At 35.8% G+C, this 18411-nt stretch overlaps 2 protein-coding genes and 1 pseudogene across 5 annotated transcripts; 1 reads left to right on the forward strand and 2 right to left on the reverse strand.

The window, feature by feature from the left end:
- Window positions 1-6499: 6499 nt before the first annotated feature.
- On the forward strand, window positions 6500-9818 carry LOC117616526 (annotated as a pseudogene).
- Window positions 8845-13537, reverse strand: LOC117616525 (APO protein 3, mitochondrial). 4 transcript variants are annotated; one of them, XM_034345867.1, is made up of 4 exons: window positions 13222-13494; window positions 12118-12187; window positions 11791-12060; window positions 8845-11188 (listed from the first exon to the last, which is right to left on the reverse strand). In XM_034345867.1, the coding sequence occupies exons 2-4, from the start codon at window positions 12171-12173 to the stop codon at window positions 10297-10299; spliced, it is 1218 nt and encodes a 405-aa protein (XP_034201758.1). In that variant the 5' UTR covers window positions 12174-12187; window positions 13222-13494; the 3' UTR covers window positions 8845-10296. The 4 variants fall into 4 exon arrangements, with proteins under 4 accessions (XP_034201758.1, XP_034201756.1, XP_034201759.1 ...); XM_034345865.1 differs by lacking the exon at window positions 13222-13494 and adding an exon at window positions 12316-12550; XM_034345868.1 differs by having other exon boundaries at window positions 11791-12187; window positions 13222-13537.
- Window positions 13538-15225: 1688 nt separating this feature from the next.
- LOC117613926 (stress response protein nst1-like) lies at window positions 15226-17287 on the reverse strand. The gene is made up of 2 exons (XM_034342542.1): window positions 17038-17287; window positions 15226-16937 (listed from the first exon to the last, which is right to left on the reverse strand). The coding sequence occupies exon 2, from the start codon at window positions 16841-16843 to the stop codon at window positions 15503-15505; it is 1341 nt and encodes a 446-aa protein (XP_034198433.1). The 5' UTR covers window positions 16844-16937; window positions 17038-17287; the 3' UTR covers window positions 15226-15502.
- Window positions 17288-18411: the final 1124 nt, after the last annotated feature.

Raw genomic sequence — 18411 nt, forward strand, 5'->3', positions numbered from 1 at the left:
GTAAAGAGGAAAACCTTTTATTTCCCCTAGCTAACCATGACATGAGTATATATACCTACCTCGTATGTCTTTTTCCATCTGCCGATAAGAACTTGAGAAAGGCCAAAAACAGTTAATTGACTTGCCACTTGAGTCAGTGCATGTGTGTGTCACCAGAAAAAAGTTTATTTGTAATTAGGATATAAGTAGTAGGATTGTATTAGCTTAATCTAATACCATGTTTGGTGCTCATGAATAATGAATGTGGATAGGATAATGAATAATCTCGCCATAATTTCCATTATGTGTATTTTTGTAGGATAATTTATCCTACCGAAAAGGTGGAATACATAATCTCACTACTTCATCTATTTCACTTTGGACCCAAAATCTGGAAGCACCGACACAAACCCGAGACAATAGTGCCAATGTTTATCTCTTTTATCTCCCCCATCCATGCAAGAGTGTAAATGTGTGTTGCACTAGTAAAAAAAACCCATTGCGCGACCAAAAACTATTCGTCGCGCAAAGTCACTTTGCGCGACGAAACTTGAAACTTCGTCGCTCAAAGTCTTGCGTGACCAAATTTTGCGCGACGAAAAATAATTCATCGCCCAAAGTCACTTCGCGCGACAAACTTTTGCGCGACGACAATACATCGTCGCGCAAAGTCTTGCGCGACCAAATTTTGCGCGACGAAAAATAATTAGTCGCCCAAAGTCACTTCGCGCGACAAACTTTTGCGCGACGACAATACATCGTCACTCAAAGTCTTGCGCGACGAAAAATAATTCGTCGCTCAAAGTGACTTTGCGCGACGAAAAGTAAACTTCGTCGCGCAAAGTCCTTATAAAAATAAATAAAATAAAAAAAATATTTTTTTAAAATTTTTCCATGACGTAATCCAAACATTTTGTCACCTAAACCAATTTATTTTTGTTTTTTATTTTGTATGCATAACACTTAAGAAATTAAACGGTATATATATTTATTAAGTAACTTTAAATTTATTATTTTAGATCGGATCGGATTTTTATTAGAAAAATATATTCTTGTTGTTCGGATTGGGTTTTTGTTAGAAAATATATATTTTAAATTGACGATCGAATTATTTCATTGTATTCATATCGGGTCAAGGAGTGTAGCAGTAAAAAATCATCAAAATCGGAGTTAAAATAACCGTTAAATCTTGATTTTTCATTATAACCGTCGAAAAGTTTTATCCCCTTACTTGATCTCTGAATGTTTATTTTTTCCGATTTCTGGCTATATGATCTCGAAGTATAAACAAACAAGTTTGATGGTTGGATCGTTGAAACTAGTTTTTTTGAATGCATATGCCATCAAAACAATATATTCACTAACAATTAAGAGTTTATTTATACTTTCGTTAAATATAACATAAGATTTTGTGGTATCCACTAGTGTAAATATTTTAAATTGAAGATCAAATTCAGTCATTGTATTCATATAGGGTCAAGGAGTGTAGTTGTAAAAAATCATCAAAATCGGAGTTAAAATAACCATTAAATCTTGATTTTTCATTTATAACCATCGAAAAGTTTTGTCCCGTTACTTGATCAATGAATGTTTATTTTTTCCGATTTTTGGCGTATATGATCTCGAAGTATAAACAAACAAGTTTGACGGTTGGATCGTTGAAACTAGTTTTCGTAGAATGTGTATGCCATCAAAACAATATATTCACTAACAATTAAGAGTTTATTTATATTTTCGTTAAATATAACATAAGATTTTGTGGTATCCACTAGTGTAAATATTTTAAATTGAAGATCAAATTCAGTCATTGTATTCATATAGGGTCAAGGAGTGTAGCTGTAAAAAAATCATCAAAATCGGAGTTAAAATAACCGTTAAATCATGATTTTTCATTTATAACCGTCGAAGAGTTTTGTCCCGTTACTTGATCTATGAATGTTTATTTTTTCCGATTTTTGGCGTATATGATCTCGAAGTATAAAAAAACAAGTTTGACGGTTGGATCGTTGAAACTAGTTTCGTAGAATGCATATGCCATCAAAACAATATATTCACTAACAATTAAGAGTTTATTTATACTTTCGTTAAATATAACATAACATTTTGTGGTATCCACTAGTGTAAATGTTTTAAATTGAAGATCAAATTCAGTCATTGTATTCATATAGGGTCAAGGAGTGTAGCTGTAAAAAAAAATCATCAAAATCGGAGTTAAAATAACCGTTAAATCGTGATTTTTCATTTATAACTATCGAAAAGTTTTGTCCCGTTACTAGATCTCTGAATGTTTGTTTTTTTGTGATTTTTGGGGTATACGATCTTGAAGTATATACAAACAAGTCTTATGGTTAGATCGTTGAAGTGTGTGTGTGTGTGTGTGTATATATATTTATTTATTAAGTAGCTTTAAATTTATTTATTTTGTACATATAACACTTAAGAAATTGAATAGTATATACATTTATTAAGTAGCTTTCACCTTAATTATATTTTAAATCATAAAATAAAATATTTTTATTTTTTATTATTCATAACAATTATTTTTATAAATATTGTGCTACGAACCAATTTTTCGTCTCTCAAAAGTTTGCGCGACCAACAGTTCATCGTGCAAAACTCAAAAAATTTGGGCGAGTACCAAAAATGGGACGCGGGTTTTTAAAATTAAAAAAAAAACTTTAGACTTTGCGCGACCAATATTTTTTGTCGCGCAAAAATTTGGGCGGGTACCAAAAATGGGACACGGGAATTTTTTTATATAATTGTTTTAGACTTTGCGCTACCAATATGTATTTTTCCTCGGGCAAAAATTTAAAGATTTTGGTGGGTACCAAAAATGGGATGCGGGAATTTTTTTTAAAAAAAATTTTTTTAGACTTTGCGCGACCAATATTCCTATATTCGTCGCGCAAAACTTTGCGAGACCAATATGTTTTGTCGCGCAAAACTTTGCGCGACCAATATATATTTTTCGTCGCGCAAAAATTTGGGCGGGTACCAAAAATGGGACGCGGGAATTTTTTTATATAATTGTTTTAGACTTTGCGCGACCAATATGTATTTTTCGTCGCACAAAAATTTAAAAATTTTGGCGGGTACCAAAAATGGGATGCGGGAATTTTTTTTTTCAAAAAATAATTTTTAGACTTTGCGCGACCAATATTTTTATTCGTCGCGCAAAACTTTGCGAGACCAATATGTTTCGTCGCGCAAAACTTTGCGCGACCAACCGTATTTTCGTCGCGCAAAGTGATACGGTTTTTAAAAACCGAAATAACTCCTCCACCATTTTCTCAATTTCTTTCTCTACTCTTACCTCTCCTCTCTCTTTCCCTCTCCCCAAATCCCACCCTTTCTCTCACACTCACTCCTCTCACTTAATCTCTCATCTCTCTCTTCACTATCTCTCACTCTCACTCACTCTCACTCACTCTCTCATCTATCTTTTCACTATCTCTCACTCTCTCATCTCTCTATCACTATCTTATCTAATTCTCTCACTTCTCCCTCTCATTCTCACTCACTCTCAATCTTGCCAAAAGGTATATTCTCTCCAAATTTTAAATTTTTTTCATTAATATGTGTTTTTGGAGTTAGTTTTGAGTTTGTGTGGGGTTTGGGGTTGAGTAAAGGGGAGAGATTGGAGTTTGGGTTGGATTTGTGGTATAACAATTTTAGGGGAGATTATGCATTCTTTTTTTTTGTTGTTGTTGTTATTTGACCATATTTGTTTTTTTGTAGGTAATCATCGAGACTTTGATGGCTAAAGTTGAGGATTAGGAAGCTATCAAAACATATTATCCACCACTACCACCACAATATGCTTGTATTAGGATTTTATTATTGTACTTTGTTAATTCATGTGTACATTTTGAATATTATATATATAAATATTTATTGGATAATTTGATCACTATTTTTCATATGTAATTTTATTTTGAATATGTCAATTTAAATTAAAGTAATTAAGAAAAATCTTACAATTAAATTAAATTTAAAAAGTAAAAATTTGAAAAAATTACTATAATTAAATTAATATCAATTTAAATTAAAGTGATTTAAAAAATATCATACAATTAAATTATATTTAAAAAGTAAAAATTTGAATAAATTAATATTAAAGAAATAATAATAAAAAGTAAAAATTAGTTTATTTAATTAAAAAAATTTAAAACACAAAAAAATATTTCGTCGTGCAAATATTTGCACGACGTTAGTGTTCGTCGCGCAAAACTCTAAAAATGTGGGCGGGTACCAAAAATGGAACGCGGGAATTTTTTATTTTTTAAATTTTTTTGAGACTTTGCACGACCAATATTTTTTGTCGCGCAAAACTTTGCGCGACGAATATTTTTCGTCGCGCAAACCTTTGGGCGACCAATGTGTTTCGTCGCGCAAAGTTTTGAGGGATCAATATTTTTTCGTCACGCAAAGTTACTTTGCGTGACCAATATTTTTTCATCGCGCAAAGTCTTTCTTCACGATCTTTGCGCGACGGATTCTGCGCGACGAAGTTTTTGTCGCGTTAAAATTTGTGCGACTACAATGTATTTTGCGCGACGAAATTCTCTTCGTCGCGCAAAGTGTAAAATGTAGTAGTGTTGATACATTGGTTATTTTTTTCTCCTTCCCTTTTTTGTTACAAGCTATACATGAGTGAATTTTCAAACATACCACTTGAGCTACAAGCCTTTTGGGCTTAATTATATATTGTGACTCCATGATTCCTTGACGACTTAAATAACAAAGACTTGATAAGGCATAAAGGCATTTATTGATGAATTATTTGAGAGACCTTGTGTGGTATACTACAAAGTGACAAGAGTCGTTTATTTTTTAACTTTTTGACATGGTGTTTCAAGAAAATACAAAAATGATGCCCACATAATTGAATGGTGAAATAGCTTCATATTTAAGTGGCATTTTGCATAGATAATCTTTGAGGGAATACATGAAAATTAAATAGTTCGGATCATAGAAATACAATACGGAATGAGCTTTATAAGAGTGCCTCTCAAATAAGATATTTTAATAAATCCCTCACTTGAAGCTTCCTAGTATGGTCACTCAAAAACCAAGAAGCTATTTTAGCGCACAATTGTAAGGTAGATTCTTGAAAAGATAAGAATATAAGTTGACAAAGTAAGAGCCAAAAGAAGAAGAAGAAGTCTTCACAATAAATTCACAAGTCTTCATCACTAAATTTCAGACTTTGAAAAGTCTTTCCAGTATCTTCTTTCATATCACTTTTCTTTTCTTGATTGCCAGACGGTTTGGGGAAGAAAGACTTTGGAGTTTTTCATGCACTTGAGAGTCAGTGTCTTTGTCTCTTATTGAAATTGGAATGTTTGAGTATAATGAAATGAAATTGATAGAAGTGAGAGATTTCTTGGATTCATGGATAAGAAAATTCAGAGAAGGTTTTATTGTGTGCTTGAGTGTGATATATGTCCTACCTAATGCGTGGGATTATCTTTTTGGTTATTTATTGAGCTTTGTCCTTGATATGAGTAGGGTGCAAGTTGTATTGAAAATTCCTATTGCAGCAATTTGGATGGATATGAGTAGGTTGCAAGTTGGATTGGAAATTCACATTGCCGCCAATTTGGATCCAAAGATTTTCAACTTTGGCACGTCAAAATTAAATTCGATGTCCGAAAATTCTGAAAAGAATTGGATTGGAATGAAAATGTATCTCAAAATTCTAAATATTCAGGACTCCAAAATATATTGGTGTTTCAAGTTTGGATTACTAAACTTTATGCTAAACTAAATATGACATACCATTTGGGATTGCTTCTATAAGAAGTACTTATGCTCTTAACTGTTTTTGTTGGAAGCACATTTATTAGAAGAACGTTGAAATTTTTGTTAAAAATGCAAGTGCTTCATAGAAAAACACTTTGACGAGTGCTTCTTCAGAAAGCATCCATAAGCGGTTTACATTTTTTTTTCTGTCAAGCACAGTCATAAATGCTTTTAATTGTTAGAAAGCACTTTTATCTCTTCCATAAACTCTCCCAAATAAGCCCATAATGACCAAAGACGAGTTGTTCCACAAGAGTAACATCTAAATACTAACATATCATGTAAAATGAACTGGAAGCAACCCTTGGCTGAGTTGGAGTTAATTGATATTAAACATCTAGTTTTATTTTCTGGAAGTAAGGAAGAAAAAAACTATAAGAAATAGGCTTTCGATTTCCTTGTAAAACATGGAAAGAATTCATCAGAAGAAGATATGGACCGGTCGGTACAGGGACACTTGGGGTTCGTAATCAGTCCAAAAAACAAAGTCTTGGTCAGTCAACGGAGGGAAACAGAACTCATTGCCCCTACTTAGAAATTTCACGAACTTGCCTAGTAACCCCCCACAGCTTTTTTTTCACCAGCAAAAGAACCCTTTCCATTCAGTTTCTGCCTCACAGATCATCCTTATTTCTTGAAGGTTCTTCTTCTCTTCTAATCTATCTATTCACTCCTATCCAACATATAAAAAGGCTAGTTATGGGTGGACAGCATCCTCAAAATGTTGATTCGACCTTTGAAGTAAGGTTTGTTTCTTTTATACCGATATCATTTTAAGAGGATTTAACTGTATATTTTAAATCACAGTATTATGTTTATTTGTAATTGTCACATGTATTAAAATGATTATCTCTTTATCTTTATAACATTTTACAAGTATATATATATATATATATATATTACTGTTCATTTTGATTTTGGGTTAGATACTCTAATTTCTACGTTAGGTCCTTTTACTTCTCTTAATTTTCATTTTTTCTTTTAATCAGCATTACACCAGGTATAGCTTTCAATCCGGAAAATGCTAAAAGAGGAGAACTTGGACCAAAGAAAAAATGGGAAACAAAACTTCTTTCCGCTTCACTGTGGAATAAGATAATTGTAATTTCATGTGTTATTGCAGTTTCCCTAGATCCCTTGTTCTTTTACATTCCATTCATCGATAAGGAAAAGAAATGTCTTGGAATGGACAAAAAGTTGAGGAATGTTGCTCTTATTTTGCGATCTCTCACAGACATCACTTTCTTAGTGCATATTGGATATCAAATTTGGGAAGCTGGCAATAAGGCCTATAAGGCAATCACAAGAGGAAACACACAGGGGCAAAAGGATTGGCAACCAACTTTGAAAAATAATGAGATAATTCCATTTGCTAAGAAGTTTGCTGGGTATTTGTCATGGCTCTCTTTCTTAACTGACCTTCTCGCTGTTCTTCCCATGCCACAAGTAAGAGATTTTTTTTTTTTTTTTTTTTTTTTTTTTTTGTGGAGATTATGAGCTAGGGTTTTCCAGCTTTAAATAGATTTCTAACCCATTACTGTTTATTATGTCAGATTTTAGTAGTAGTGCTTTTCTTCAAAATGAAAGGGCCAGAACATTTGGAACACAGAAAGGTTTTGAACCTTTTTCTTCTCAGTCAGTATTTGCCGAGGATTTTTCTAATTATCTTATCATCCAAGAAACTTACAAAGACAGCTGGAATACGGGTCAAAGCCGTATTTAATTTTTTTCTGTACATTCTTGCGAGCCATATGTGAGTTTTTCTTTTCTCATTTTAATATTTATTTTGGTATTAAAATGATTGATGAATTTGAACTTCATTTACAATAAAAGTGACCATATGGTGCTGGCTTAATTGATGTGAAGTGAGTGTAGTCAATACACTTCCAAAATTCAATTATTGAACACTAGCTAGTTCCATCTTTATCAACAACTGTTACCACATATAATTAGATAATTGTTTTAATTTTCTGAATGCAATTAAGCTGAAAATTCACATCTCGCCACAAGAGTACTGTTATTTTAATATAATATAATTTTTTTTTTCAAATACATCTCTTCCCATTATGAACATCTTCCTCCCAGAGAGTTTTCCTTAATGTATCATAGTGTTTGTTATAATGCTTATGTACTGGTTTAACTTTTAGGTACTTGGAGCTTTTTGGTATTTCTTTTCCGTTCAACGAGAAACATCATGTTGTCACCAAGCTTGTAAAAGAAATGCTACAGATTATACAGGATGCATGAGTACCTTTTATTGTCATGATCGCAATACTACTTCAAGAAATATTACATTTTTCAATGAACACTGTGGTGTAGAATTTCCAGGGGACTCTAAGCCGCCATTTAATTATGGAATATTTCTTGATTCCCTTAAGAATGATGGTAACACGGGGGATATAAATTTTCCAAGCAAGTTATGCTTCTCTTTTTGGTGGGGCTTGAGAAATCTAAGGTTTGCTTGCACGTACATATTTAATTATTTGACAATTTCAGCATTTTCTTTTGTATATATATTCAAACTAAACATAAGTTCGAACACGCATTAATTTATTAGTAACTACTTTTCCTTTTTGATGTGATAACTAAACTTACAAATTAAAGAGAATGAATCCTTTTTTATTCCCAAATTCCTCTCATCATACAAAAGCTTAACAAACAGCTGAAGAAGGAAAGTTAGATAACCAAATAAGTGTTGCTTTATAACTACTTTCCTCCACGAATCACATTTTGCTTGATCCTTTGCTTAATTTTTGCAGCAACTTTGGCACGAATCTCACAACAAGTAATTATGTGTGGGAAAACTTATTTGCAATCCTTATTTCTATCACTGGTGTGCTACTATTTGTATATCTCATTGGAAATGTGCAGGTTGGTAATGAATCTCTCTGCTACATATCTATTTAGTTCACGTTTATTTTCCTTCAGCTTCAGGGCTGATCATCATTGAGCTTCTAATTTACTGTTTGTGGTGAAATGTAAGTACAGACATTCATTCAATTGACAACCACAAAATCGGAGGAAATAAGGCAAAAGATTAAAAAAAAAGAGCTAGTGTGGGAAACATGGATGGACAAAAATCGTGTTCCTGAAGAATTGAAGAAAGAAATCAAGAAAAACATACATAAAAAATTGGAAAAAGACAAAGATGCCGATCTGGAGAATATATTTGATGTTCTTCACTGGTATACGAAAAAAATTCTGAAGCGTCATCTTTGCTGGGATATTCTGTCACAAGTAAGTCTCTCTCTCTCTCTCTCTCTCTCTCTCTCTCTCTCTCTCTCTCTCTCTCTCTCTCTCTCAGACACACATAAATTATCAACATTGAACTTGTATAGATGAATGAATCTTGTTTTGTGTTTAAATATTGATCACTGAAGAAAGTTGAGCTTCCAACCCCAAAATCAATTGACAATTAGGAGAGTGATCCAACTCTTTATTCTTTAACTTTTCGGATGTAGGAGAATTCTTTTGTATCCTGATCGAGGCACTCTAAAATCACCCTTAAACCGTCTTATACACTCCTCATTGGAGATGAGATTTGGAGTGCCAAAAGCATCGATGGATTAATGTAAGCTAAACTACGTATAAATGCAGGTACAATTCCTTAAGGTTATGGATGACAAAGTGCTGAAAATGATTTGCGACTATGCGAAGCCAGTGATGTTCCCCGAAGATAAAACCATATTTCGAAGAGGGGACCTACTTGATCGCATGCTCTTCATTATGGAAGGCACCATCTTCACCTACAGCACAACTTGTGATTCTGGTCGTACAGGGGCCTCCACATCAATTCCCACCAAGCAACTTGGGAGAGGAAAGACTTTTGGAGAAGAGCTTCTGATGTGGGCATCGCCCAACAAACCTAGGGTTGACAAGCTTCCTACCTCCACCGAAATTGTGAAATGTCATACAAAAGTAGAAGGCTTTGCTCTCTCAGCCACGGACTTGCTAAGTGTAGCCTCCAAATGCCGACGCTGGTGGAACTTAAACAATGACCGTTGATTGATCTCCCACCTTCTACGCCCAACTCCACAAAAAAACTATCATCTGTTAAATGCTACTTCTTGTACTTATGCATAAAGGTTGTATCCTTCTTATGTCTAAAATTACCTCGTAATGTTACTATGATGACCTAAAAAATGATTTATTATGCATACATGTATGCTCATACCTCTGAGACTGCATCTAAATCAATCTTATGGCTTCTTCTGAAGCACAGATACATTTTTCTTTACTAATTCATCCTAGTTCTCTCTTTTGCTCGACAAATTCGAGAAACAGAAACTACAGAAGTAAGGGCAGTGCAATCAAATTAACCTATGGACTACCTAAACCTGCAGAGAGAACACACACATTTCTAAGACAATATGGAAGTAGAAATGTCTTCGAATAAGCTTTCCTCCCCTCTAATTACTCGCAGCTTTCAGACACAATATGGAAGAGCAGCAGAACCCCTTTTAACATCTCTTTAGTATATCACATCCATCTGCATACAGGAACTTTATATCAAGCAACAAGATCAACCTCATCACGTTCAGGGGAAGCCACATCTAATCTCATCATACTCCTATATTCATCCGGAACAGGTGCACCTGCCTGCACACATAGCTCCACCACAGCTGGAGCCTTGCCATAATACCTCTTTAGGTTGTTATCCAGAGCAGGACAATTTACGTCTCGGACATGCCAAACATAGTTCAGACCTATAAAATCTTCTATTGTTGCTTCTTGCCATGCATGCAAACCATTACGAGATTGATGCTTTGATGCCTTGCACATCCTCACTTTGTGCCCCTTGGGACCCACCTGGACCTCTAAACAATATCCACAAGTCTTCACACTGTATTTCTCCATGATATTCTTTGCTCCGGATATCATCTCAAACCATGAGCCCATTGTAGTACTACTCAACTCGGTCAAAGATTTCCCCACTTTATCACTTGATTTATCTACACAGTTAGTATGACTCGGTGAAGCTGAATTTCTCAATTCTTCCATATTAGTTCCTACATCAGGATCTACTAGGGTATCAACAATCCCAGGATATGAGTTTCTATCCATTTCATCCATTTTGTTAACCATCTCAAAGTCCACAATTCTTCCTTCAATACAATATACAGGTCTCGTTCTTCTCTTTGTTGGGTACTCGTCAATCTCTAGACCAGCCTGTATACAGAGCTCCAAAATGGCAGGGATCCGTGGGATTCGATACCTCTCGTCATGCCCAACTCTTGGTTTTCCAACACGATCATAAAGATGGAAGCATTTAGGAAAGGAAACCACATCTTGAACTCCTCCCTTCTTCCAAACATGTGAAGCACTCCGAAAACCACTATTTGGGCCAGTGCAAGTTCGGATTTCATGACCCGCATGGCCAATGTGAACTTCGGAGCAAAACCTGAGATTAAAAGCCTTGTTTCAATAAGACAATCAATTAACAAGCTTAAGGGTTAGATATTCTGATCAGAATGAAACTCAGTAAATCAACCAATTACTACAAAAGGCAGATTAAGAATCATCATTATGTTAGCAATTCATATATTTTCAGTAAAATGTGCCCTATTTCTTTCCGTAGGCTCTGATTATCTTCCCAAATTAGCTGTATATCGAACCGTCCATATTGGAAATTGCTTTGGCGAGTTGAATGCATCAAAGCAGTACACATACAACGTTGAGATTACAAGCCAGGAAGAGAATATGGACATCTACAAAAGATATCCTGCCTACATAATCAACATAAGTCACTGCCAGTAACTAACTGTTAAAACCCTAAAAGGATATCAATCCTTAAGCCAAATAATTGACAAAAGAGATGCCCACAATGTACACAAACTTCACTCTTACAAGATATTTGGACAAGAAAGGAACTACAATGTATAAGGACGAGTAAGTTTAGTTTACTAAGGTGAAACTGAAAATTAGAGTTGACATGTGAACTTGTAAACAAACCGAAGGAATGAGCACAAGCAAAGATAAATAAAAGAGGCAACCTCTGGCTACCTGCACCGTTGGACAGGAACAACTTGAAGAAGCTTTGACAAGCCAAACAGGACCGATTGTCGAGCTCGGTAAACTTGATGAGCCACCTCAACCAATTCAGGGACCAACAATCCATTATCAGGAGGTTCTTCAAGCATCCTACAAGGCTGGGCCTTTCGGGCTTCTTTCTCCTCCTTCGCTCTTTGAATCAAAACCTTCATGGGTGTAGGATAAGGCTTCCTCTCTGACATTTTTCTTGGAGGTCTCGGTACATCCGCATACAAAGGATCATCTGAATCACCTACTAAGGTAAGGGTTCTCTCCGATTCAAAACACGCCTTTTGATCAAGTTGACAATAAAATCTTGTAAAATTGCAAGTTTTCCATATTATTCTTCTCTGCATACTGTGTGGAGATTCTGCACAATTACACAATTTGAAATAGAAATCAGAACTAAAGTAGATTTATTAACAGTGCTTTGGGCTATCAGGATCAATTAATTCCATCTTTCTAAACTGAAAATATAGTTCAATTCAATTGAAATACCTCTGATATTACACCTGATATTACTGAATGCATCATCTAAACAAAAAGATTTGCTAAGCATTTTCTGACAGAGCGCCTTTTAATAGAAATTGGTGGTGGGAAGGAGGTAAAAATTCTATGGAGTGGTAGTGTGCTGGCAGTTACTTGGATGATTTGGATGGACAGAAACAGGAGCATATTTGAAGATTACTAGGAACTTGGGTTGTAGGAGTCATGAGACAGGTTTTTTTCCTCAATATCAGCTTCGATTTCCATTGAGTTTAGACATATATCTTTGTCCATGATTTTATTAGACAGCAAAGAAGCTGGGAATTAGGTTGCTGTTAGCTAGTTTTGTAAGGTGCGCAATAGTTGTATTAATTTTCGTTGTCCTTTTTCGCGGTGAACACCTTGTTCCCCTGTTGTGTTGTCTGTTTTCTTAAGAAAGGTTTCTCTATGCTATAAAACAACAAAAGAAATTGAGTCAGATCCTTTTCACACCTTAATGAAGCTCTCCCTAGCACTCTAATGGGAATTGATAATGGCAAAGCTAATTACAAACAGAGAGGAAAGTCCAGAAAGATAAAAGAAATTAGCTCTAAGGCAAAGAAGTGGGTAAGAGGGAGTAGCTTTGTGTTTCTTCAAACCAAATACAGCGACTGAGATTAGCATTCAGAGGGAAAAGAGAGCTCGAACCAGGGCCCGCCAGGATCACAATTTTTCGGGCAAAAGCTTTGGCTAAATTTTTGTTCATTCAGTGAAAACATCTGTCAAAATTTCAACGGCATCTAATCTGTATTTATAACATTTTCTCAAATTTATACACTCAAAGCAAATGTTAGAAAAATTTTACAAACTTACTAGAAAATGCACTCAAAGCAAAAAATTGAAAGAGCATCGAAAGGACTCAAGATACAATGCGCTTACCTCTTCAAAATGACCAAATGCTGATATTTAACACCTCAAGCATCAACTTTCGAAGAAGACGAACTGAAAAGGAAGAAGAAGGGCCGAAGAAGGGGGAGGGCTGGGTGACTGGATACACAAGAAGAACTGGAGAAAAATGAAAATGAAGAGCAAGAACCAATCAAATGAAGAAAACGAAACTGAACAAGAGCCTGAGGAAGAAGAAGAAGAGAGGGGAGGGGAGGACCGGAAACGGGAAGCGACTGTGAATTGCGGTGAAATTATTTTATTTTAGTTTTATTCTGATTTTGGGTTGGGCTTAAGAGCACCCCAGGAGAGAGAGAGAGAGAGAGAGAGAGAGAGAGAGAGGAAAGGCTTGTCGGGCTTTTAGCTGTGGACTGTTGTTGGGTTCTATTTCTTACATTTCTAATTTTTCATTAGAAAATCAGAAAAATACAATTGAGAAATAATGGGGGTCTAATGAGGACATGATTATATACGTTTTTATACTGTATAAATATTTATAAAATTTTGCAACTCGATTTTGAGAAGGATGGTTTGGGATACATGATCCCGAGTATAGGGTAACTGCTCTTAACCACTTGAATTACAAAGCCTTGAAAATTATATACATTCTTAGACAATATAATTTCTATAAGTTTGTTAAACATTTTTCTAACGTATACCCCATATATTTTGTATCTGTGACTGTGATGGTGGATGTATTTGGAGGGCCAGGGGGCCTATTGTAGTTGATGAATGCCAAAATAAGTTATAGAAAAGCTCTGCATTAGACCCAAAATTTCTGATGCCACTGAAAATGAAAATTTGATTCTAAATTTATACTGAGTTATATATTCCACACTGTAAACAATATGGACTTTTTTCCCATACCATACATACACAGTAGAATTTCAATTTACGTCAACAAATCATGTAACATTTACCACAACAGTAATTAGTTTTGCTTTTATCTTCATATGGGTCAGTTCTTAGCAGTCCAGGTTTCTTTAAAGTGTCAGTTCTTAAAACCTACTCTGCTATGCACAGACCAGGAAAAAAGCACACCCAAATATCCTACCCCTAAATAAGCAACAGCCTGGTAAACACAACCTGATCTGCAGATAAAAGCTAGATGCATAATGCATGAGTATACATGAATCAAATCTCACAAGCATCTGAGATTCCACTACAGCACTTCCAGGTCAATAGGCAATCAATTTTGTAATAAGAGCAGGCAAATGATTATCTGCTGTTAAGAAACAAGAGCGATTTCCAAAAGCACAATTCCTCAGAACAACTTGAAGGGACTGAACTCCCTCATCTTTAAGTTGCTTAGCTTTATTGTTGATTACCTTAACTGCAAAGTATAATTTCACCCCCCCGAGCAAGAATAGAACCAAATTACATGGATATCAGTAGCAACAAAATATACAATTATCAAAAACTTTCGGAAAGACTAGTTACATTCATCTAGGAGAAGCGAAGTAGTCGTATAGCCAACCCATTTTTTGGGCTAAAGGTGCCACCCCATTTGGAGGAATGAAAGATTTATGTCAATTTCAGGAAACCAACAAAAATTAAATCCATCCAATTTTTCTTTTACATGGAACTGCATAGACAGATTCTATCTGCTCGACAGATAATTACACTTAAAGCATGCAAGTATGTAATTAAGTAAATTTTTGTATCACGTACTGAAAACCATAATGATTCTAATCCTCCTCTTTTCACACATGTGCAAAGGCACACCTGCACATGCATGCATGCTCCTTCACAAGCAAATTCACACAGAGAATCATACTAAAGGCAAGTTGTGTTGCAGCAACTACATAAAGTCCATATTAAAGTTAGCATTGGTAGAATAGTCTCTGTTGGAGTACTTATTCCTTTGGACTCAAATACTTGAAGAAACATGAATATCACATAGAGAACAAAGCTAATTTCTACTGACACCGAATTAGGTCAAATATGCCAGCCAAAAGAGCTCCATATCAAAATGCATAAACTTTGATACACACTCGATGAAGATCTGATCTCACACTCATATTGCCAAAACATTATTGAGGGATAAAGAAACTTTATTAATTTTAAACAAGATAGTTACATAAAAAATTGGAATTGGGAAATCTCTAGTCCTTATTGACTTGATTTCAAGCTCGACAGATCAGTCTATAACCATACCTAACTGAACAAAGTACACATCATATGCATTCAACAATTTGCTAACCTTTACAGTTCTCACCAACACTGCAAACATTCTTGCTTTCTAAGTAGAGAGCAGTTTCTTCAAGCAAAGACGTTACCCATCAACAATGAATTGATCATCTTGATTTTCTCCCTCAACCCTAGCATCCTCATGAACCAAACTATTCACATGGTGCAAATTCTGCATCATTTGTGATAAATAATGGTTACTAGCACTCGTATGATCAGACAGTCCAGCTGGATGAGCAGTCCACTGAGAGACAATCCCTAATAACTGGCTTGTAAGGTTTTGTTGCTCATGAAGAATACGAGTCTGCATCTGGCCCATCTCTGCACGGTGGTGACCCAACATTTCGTCAATCCTCTTCTTCCATTCTGATCTCCTCCTATCCATCCTCTCCTCCCATTCCCTCTCATGAATCAACTCTTCCTCTTTTCTTCTTCTTTCTCTCTCTTCACTCTCCTTCTCCAATGCTTCCCATTCTAGAATCCTCTGCTTCTTCAACTTCTCCCTTGTCTTTTCTTTCTCCTCCTTTTTATTTACCCATTCCTCCCATTTCCATTCCCGTTCATGCTCACACTCCATTCTAAAACTCTCACTCCTCTGTCTGTCCCGTTCTCTCTCTGCCTCACGTTGCTCAAACCGAGCCTCCATTTCCTTCAACTTGCTTAGTTGGTTACCTAGATATCCCCATGCCTTCTTTCCCAACCCCATCGACGCCTCCCTCTTCTTCTTCTTCTTCTTTAAACTACGACCATTTTGCTCCACTTCTTCGCACACAAACCTGTCATCTCCATCCTCCCTAACCCGATCATTGCCATTAAAATTCTCCTCTCCCTCCTCCCCATCATACTCAAATCCTAAACCCATCACTCCATTCTCAACCCCATCAATCCCTGCCCCAAAATCCCCATCAGAATGGCCCATGTGCCCAAAATCCACAAGCCCCATTCCCCTTCCACTCCCCACAAACACCCCACCATTCTCACCATCCCCATTCACAGATGCCATCAGTTCATTACCATTGCTATTCACGATCCCCACATCCCCAAAAACCTCCTTATATCTCAAGAAATTCGACCAATGGGTAAGGCCCTCCATCCAGTCAAACTCCTCCCCACTACACTCCCCACTACCACCACCACTGCTAGCACCACCGTCGGGTTGTTGTTTCTTGATCTTCTGCTTGACAAGCAGATATTGGTGCCTCATGTTCTGGACCTTGGTGGAAACATCCTTCCAAGACCATTGCCAACGGTAGGCAATTGGGTCTTGAACATGGTGCACGGAATTCACATAACAAGCAATGGGTTTAAACTTTTTCTCTCTGGTTTTCATCTTAGCAAGCGTCCCATCAGATACCATCTCACCGTATTTGTCAATCAGAGTTCTCTCCTCGGCCTCTGTCCACTTCTTTCTTCTTGAGGGCATCATTGAGCTAAAGCACCAATCTTTACTATCCAAACAATCCCAACCTTATTTCAGACCAAGTTGTGTGGCATGGAACAAAGGCCTAGAAGTCCAAATCCTACAGGCTAATAGCTAACAGCTAAAATTGGACATACCCAGATCGAGAAAGCATCAGAATTGTTCATCAAAGGAGAGAATAAGTTGAGTACTTTACTGACCTTGAGAAGGAGATTGCAAATCTCTGGTGGGCATTTTCTTGGAAAATTGGCAGAGAAAATGCGGGGAAGTTGTGGGAAAGTTGATGGGTTAGTGTAGTTGTATCCTTTGTTTGAGATAGTTAAAAGGACCAATAGTTCCAACTGCGGAGTTGAGAATTTTATTTGCAATCCACCAGAGTAGATACAGGGACAGCAGATTTGGTTGTCCGAAATCGTTTTTCTTTTCTTTTCTTTTCTTTTTTCTTTTTTTCTGTTTTTAATAATAAAAGAAATGGTTAATTACACATTTCCACCCCAAACTTTTGGACGTTTTCCAATTTGGTTCTTAAATTTCTTTTGTCTCAAGTTGGTCCTTTAAGAGCATTTCCAGCAGTTTGCCCCTTACCATGGCAAGGGAAGCTACTACTCACGTAAATAGTGGCTGCCATAGGCCCCCCCCCCCAAAGTAAAGTGTGTTTCCAGCAGTTTCCCTTTGATATGGCAAATACTATTCATTTTTTTTGTTTTTTTCACAACTTTTTTTACTTAAACAATTAATTTGGATAATATTTTCGGATAAGATTTTTGGGTTCCTACGTGTCAATACTATTCATATCGAATAATATTTTCGGATAAGATTTTATTTTATTAGTTGTATTGGTTGGTATTTATAGAAAAAAAAATGTATGAGGATTTGGTATTAAAAGTGAAGAGTATTGGTTGGTATTTATAGACACTGGCGAACCCAGAATTTTTGTAGCGGAAGTGAAATATTGACTAAGTATGAAAAATAGTTTTTCGGAATAATCATTTTCTCAAGATAATTTTTTGCGGCTTTTATTCCTTACACATCAAATAAGAAAACTTGATTTTATGATATGAAGTATATATTGACTTAATGAGCCATCATTTTTCGCCTAAATCATATTTTGCACTAAAATCGATTTTTCATATTTTGATTTGGTGGGAATTTGATTTTCTAGTATTTTTATTTGAATCCAAATGGGGGGGTACTTCCTTATTTACATTGTAAACTTAAGTAAATGGAGTAATATAAAAATAAATGAAAGTGAAAGGACAAAGACATTTACTTAAATGTTGAAAATGGAAATAAGGTATAGAGAAAGAAAAAAAAAATCAGTAATTTTTTTCCTTTTTTTTCATTTTTTTATTGCACAAAAATTGGCTACCGTTGGATAGCTGGAAAAAATCTGATTGGAGAGCCCAGCGCGCGCCACGTGGACAATTTAAAAAAATTTAGACGCAGGGCTGACGTCAATCTTGCCCTCGAGCCAGCCCAGTCTGCTGGGTCCCACCATCTGCCCGGGCTTGTTTTTGTCGCTGGAAACCACTTTTTGGCCCAAACAAACCCCAACCCCCCTCCCCTCCCCCCAG

The sequence above is a fragment of the Prunus dulcis genome, chromosome 1 (assembly GCF_902201215.1).
Source record: "Prunus dulcis chromosome 1, ALMONDv2, whole genome shotgun sequence".
Classification (NCBI taxonomy): Eukaryota; Viridiplantae; Streptophyta; class Magnoliopsida; order Rosales; family Rosaceae; genus Prunus; species Prunus dulcis.

Bases quoted from the DNA above. Each gene is read 5' to 3' on its own strand.
- LOC117616525 (XM_034345864.1), bottom strand. From the start codon at position 12,376: ATGCTTAGCAAATCTTTTTGTTTAGATGATGCATTCAGTAATATCAGG. The intron at 12,188-12,315 runs GTATTTCAATTG...GTAATTGTGCAG, and splicing joins TATCAGGTGTAATATCAGAG to AATCTCCACACAGTATGCAG. The intron at 11,189-11,790 runs GTAGCCAGAGGT...TTTTAATCTCAG, and splicing joins GTTCCTGTCCAACGGTGCAG to GTTTTGCTCCGAAGTTCACA.
- LOC117613926 (XM_034342542.1), bottom strand. From the start codon at position 16,843: ATGATGCCCTCAAGAAGAAAGAAGTGGACAGAGGCCGAGGAGAGAACT.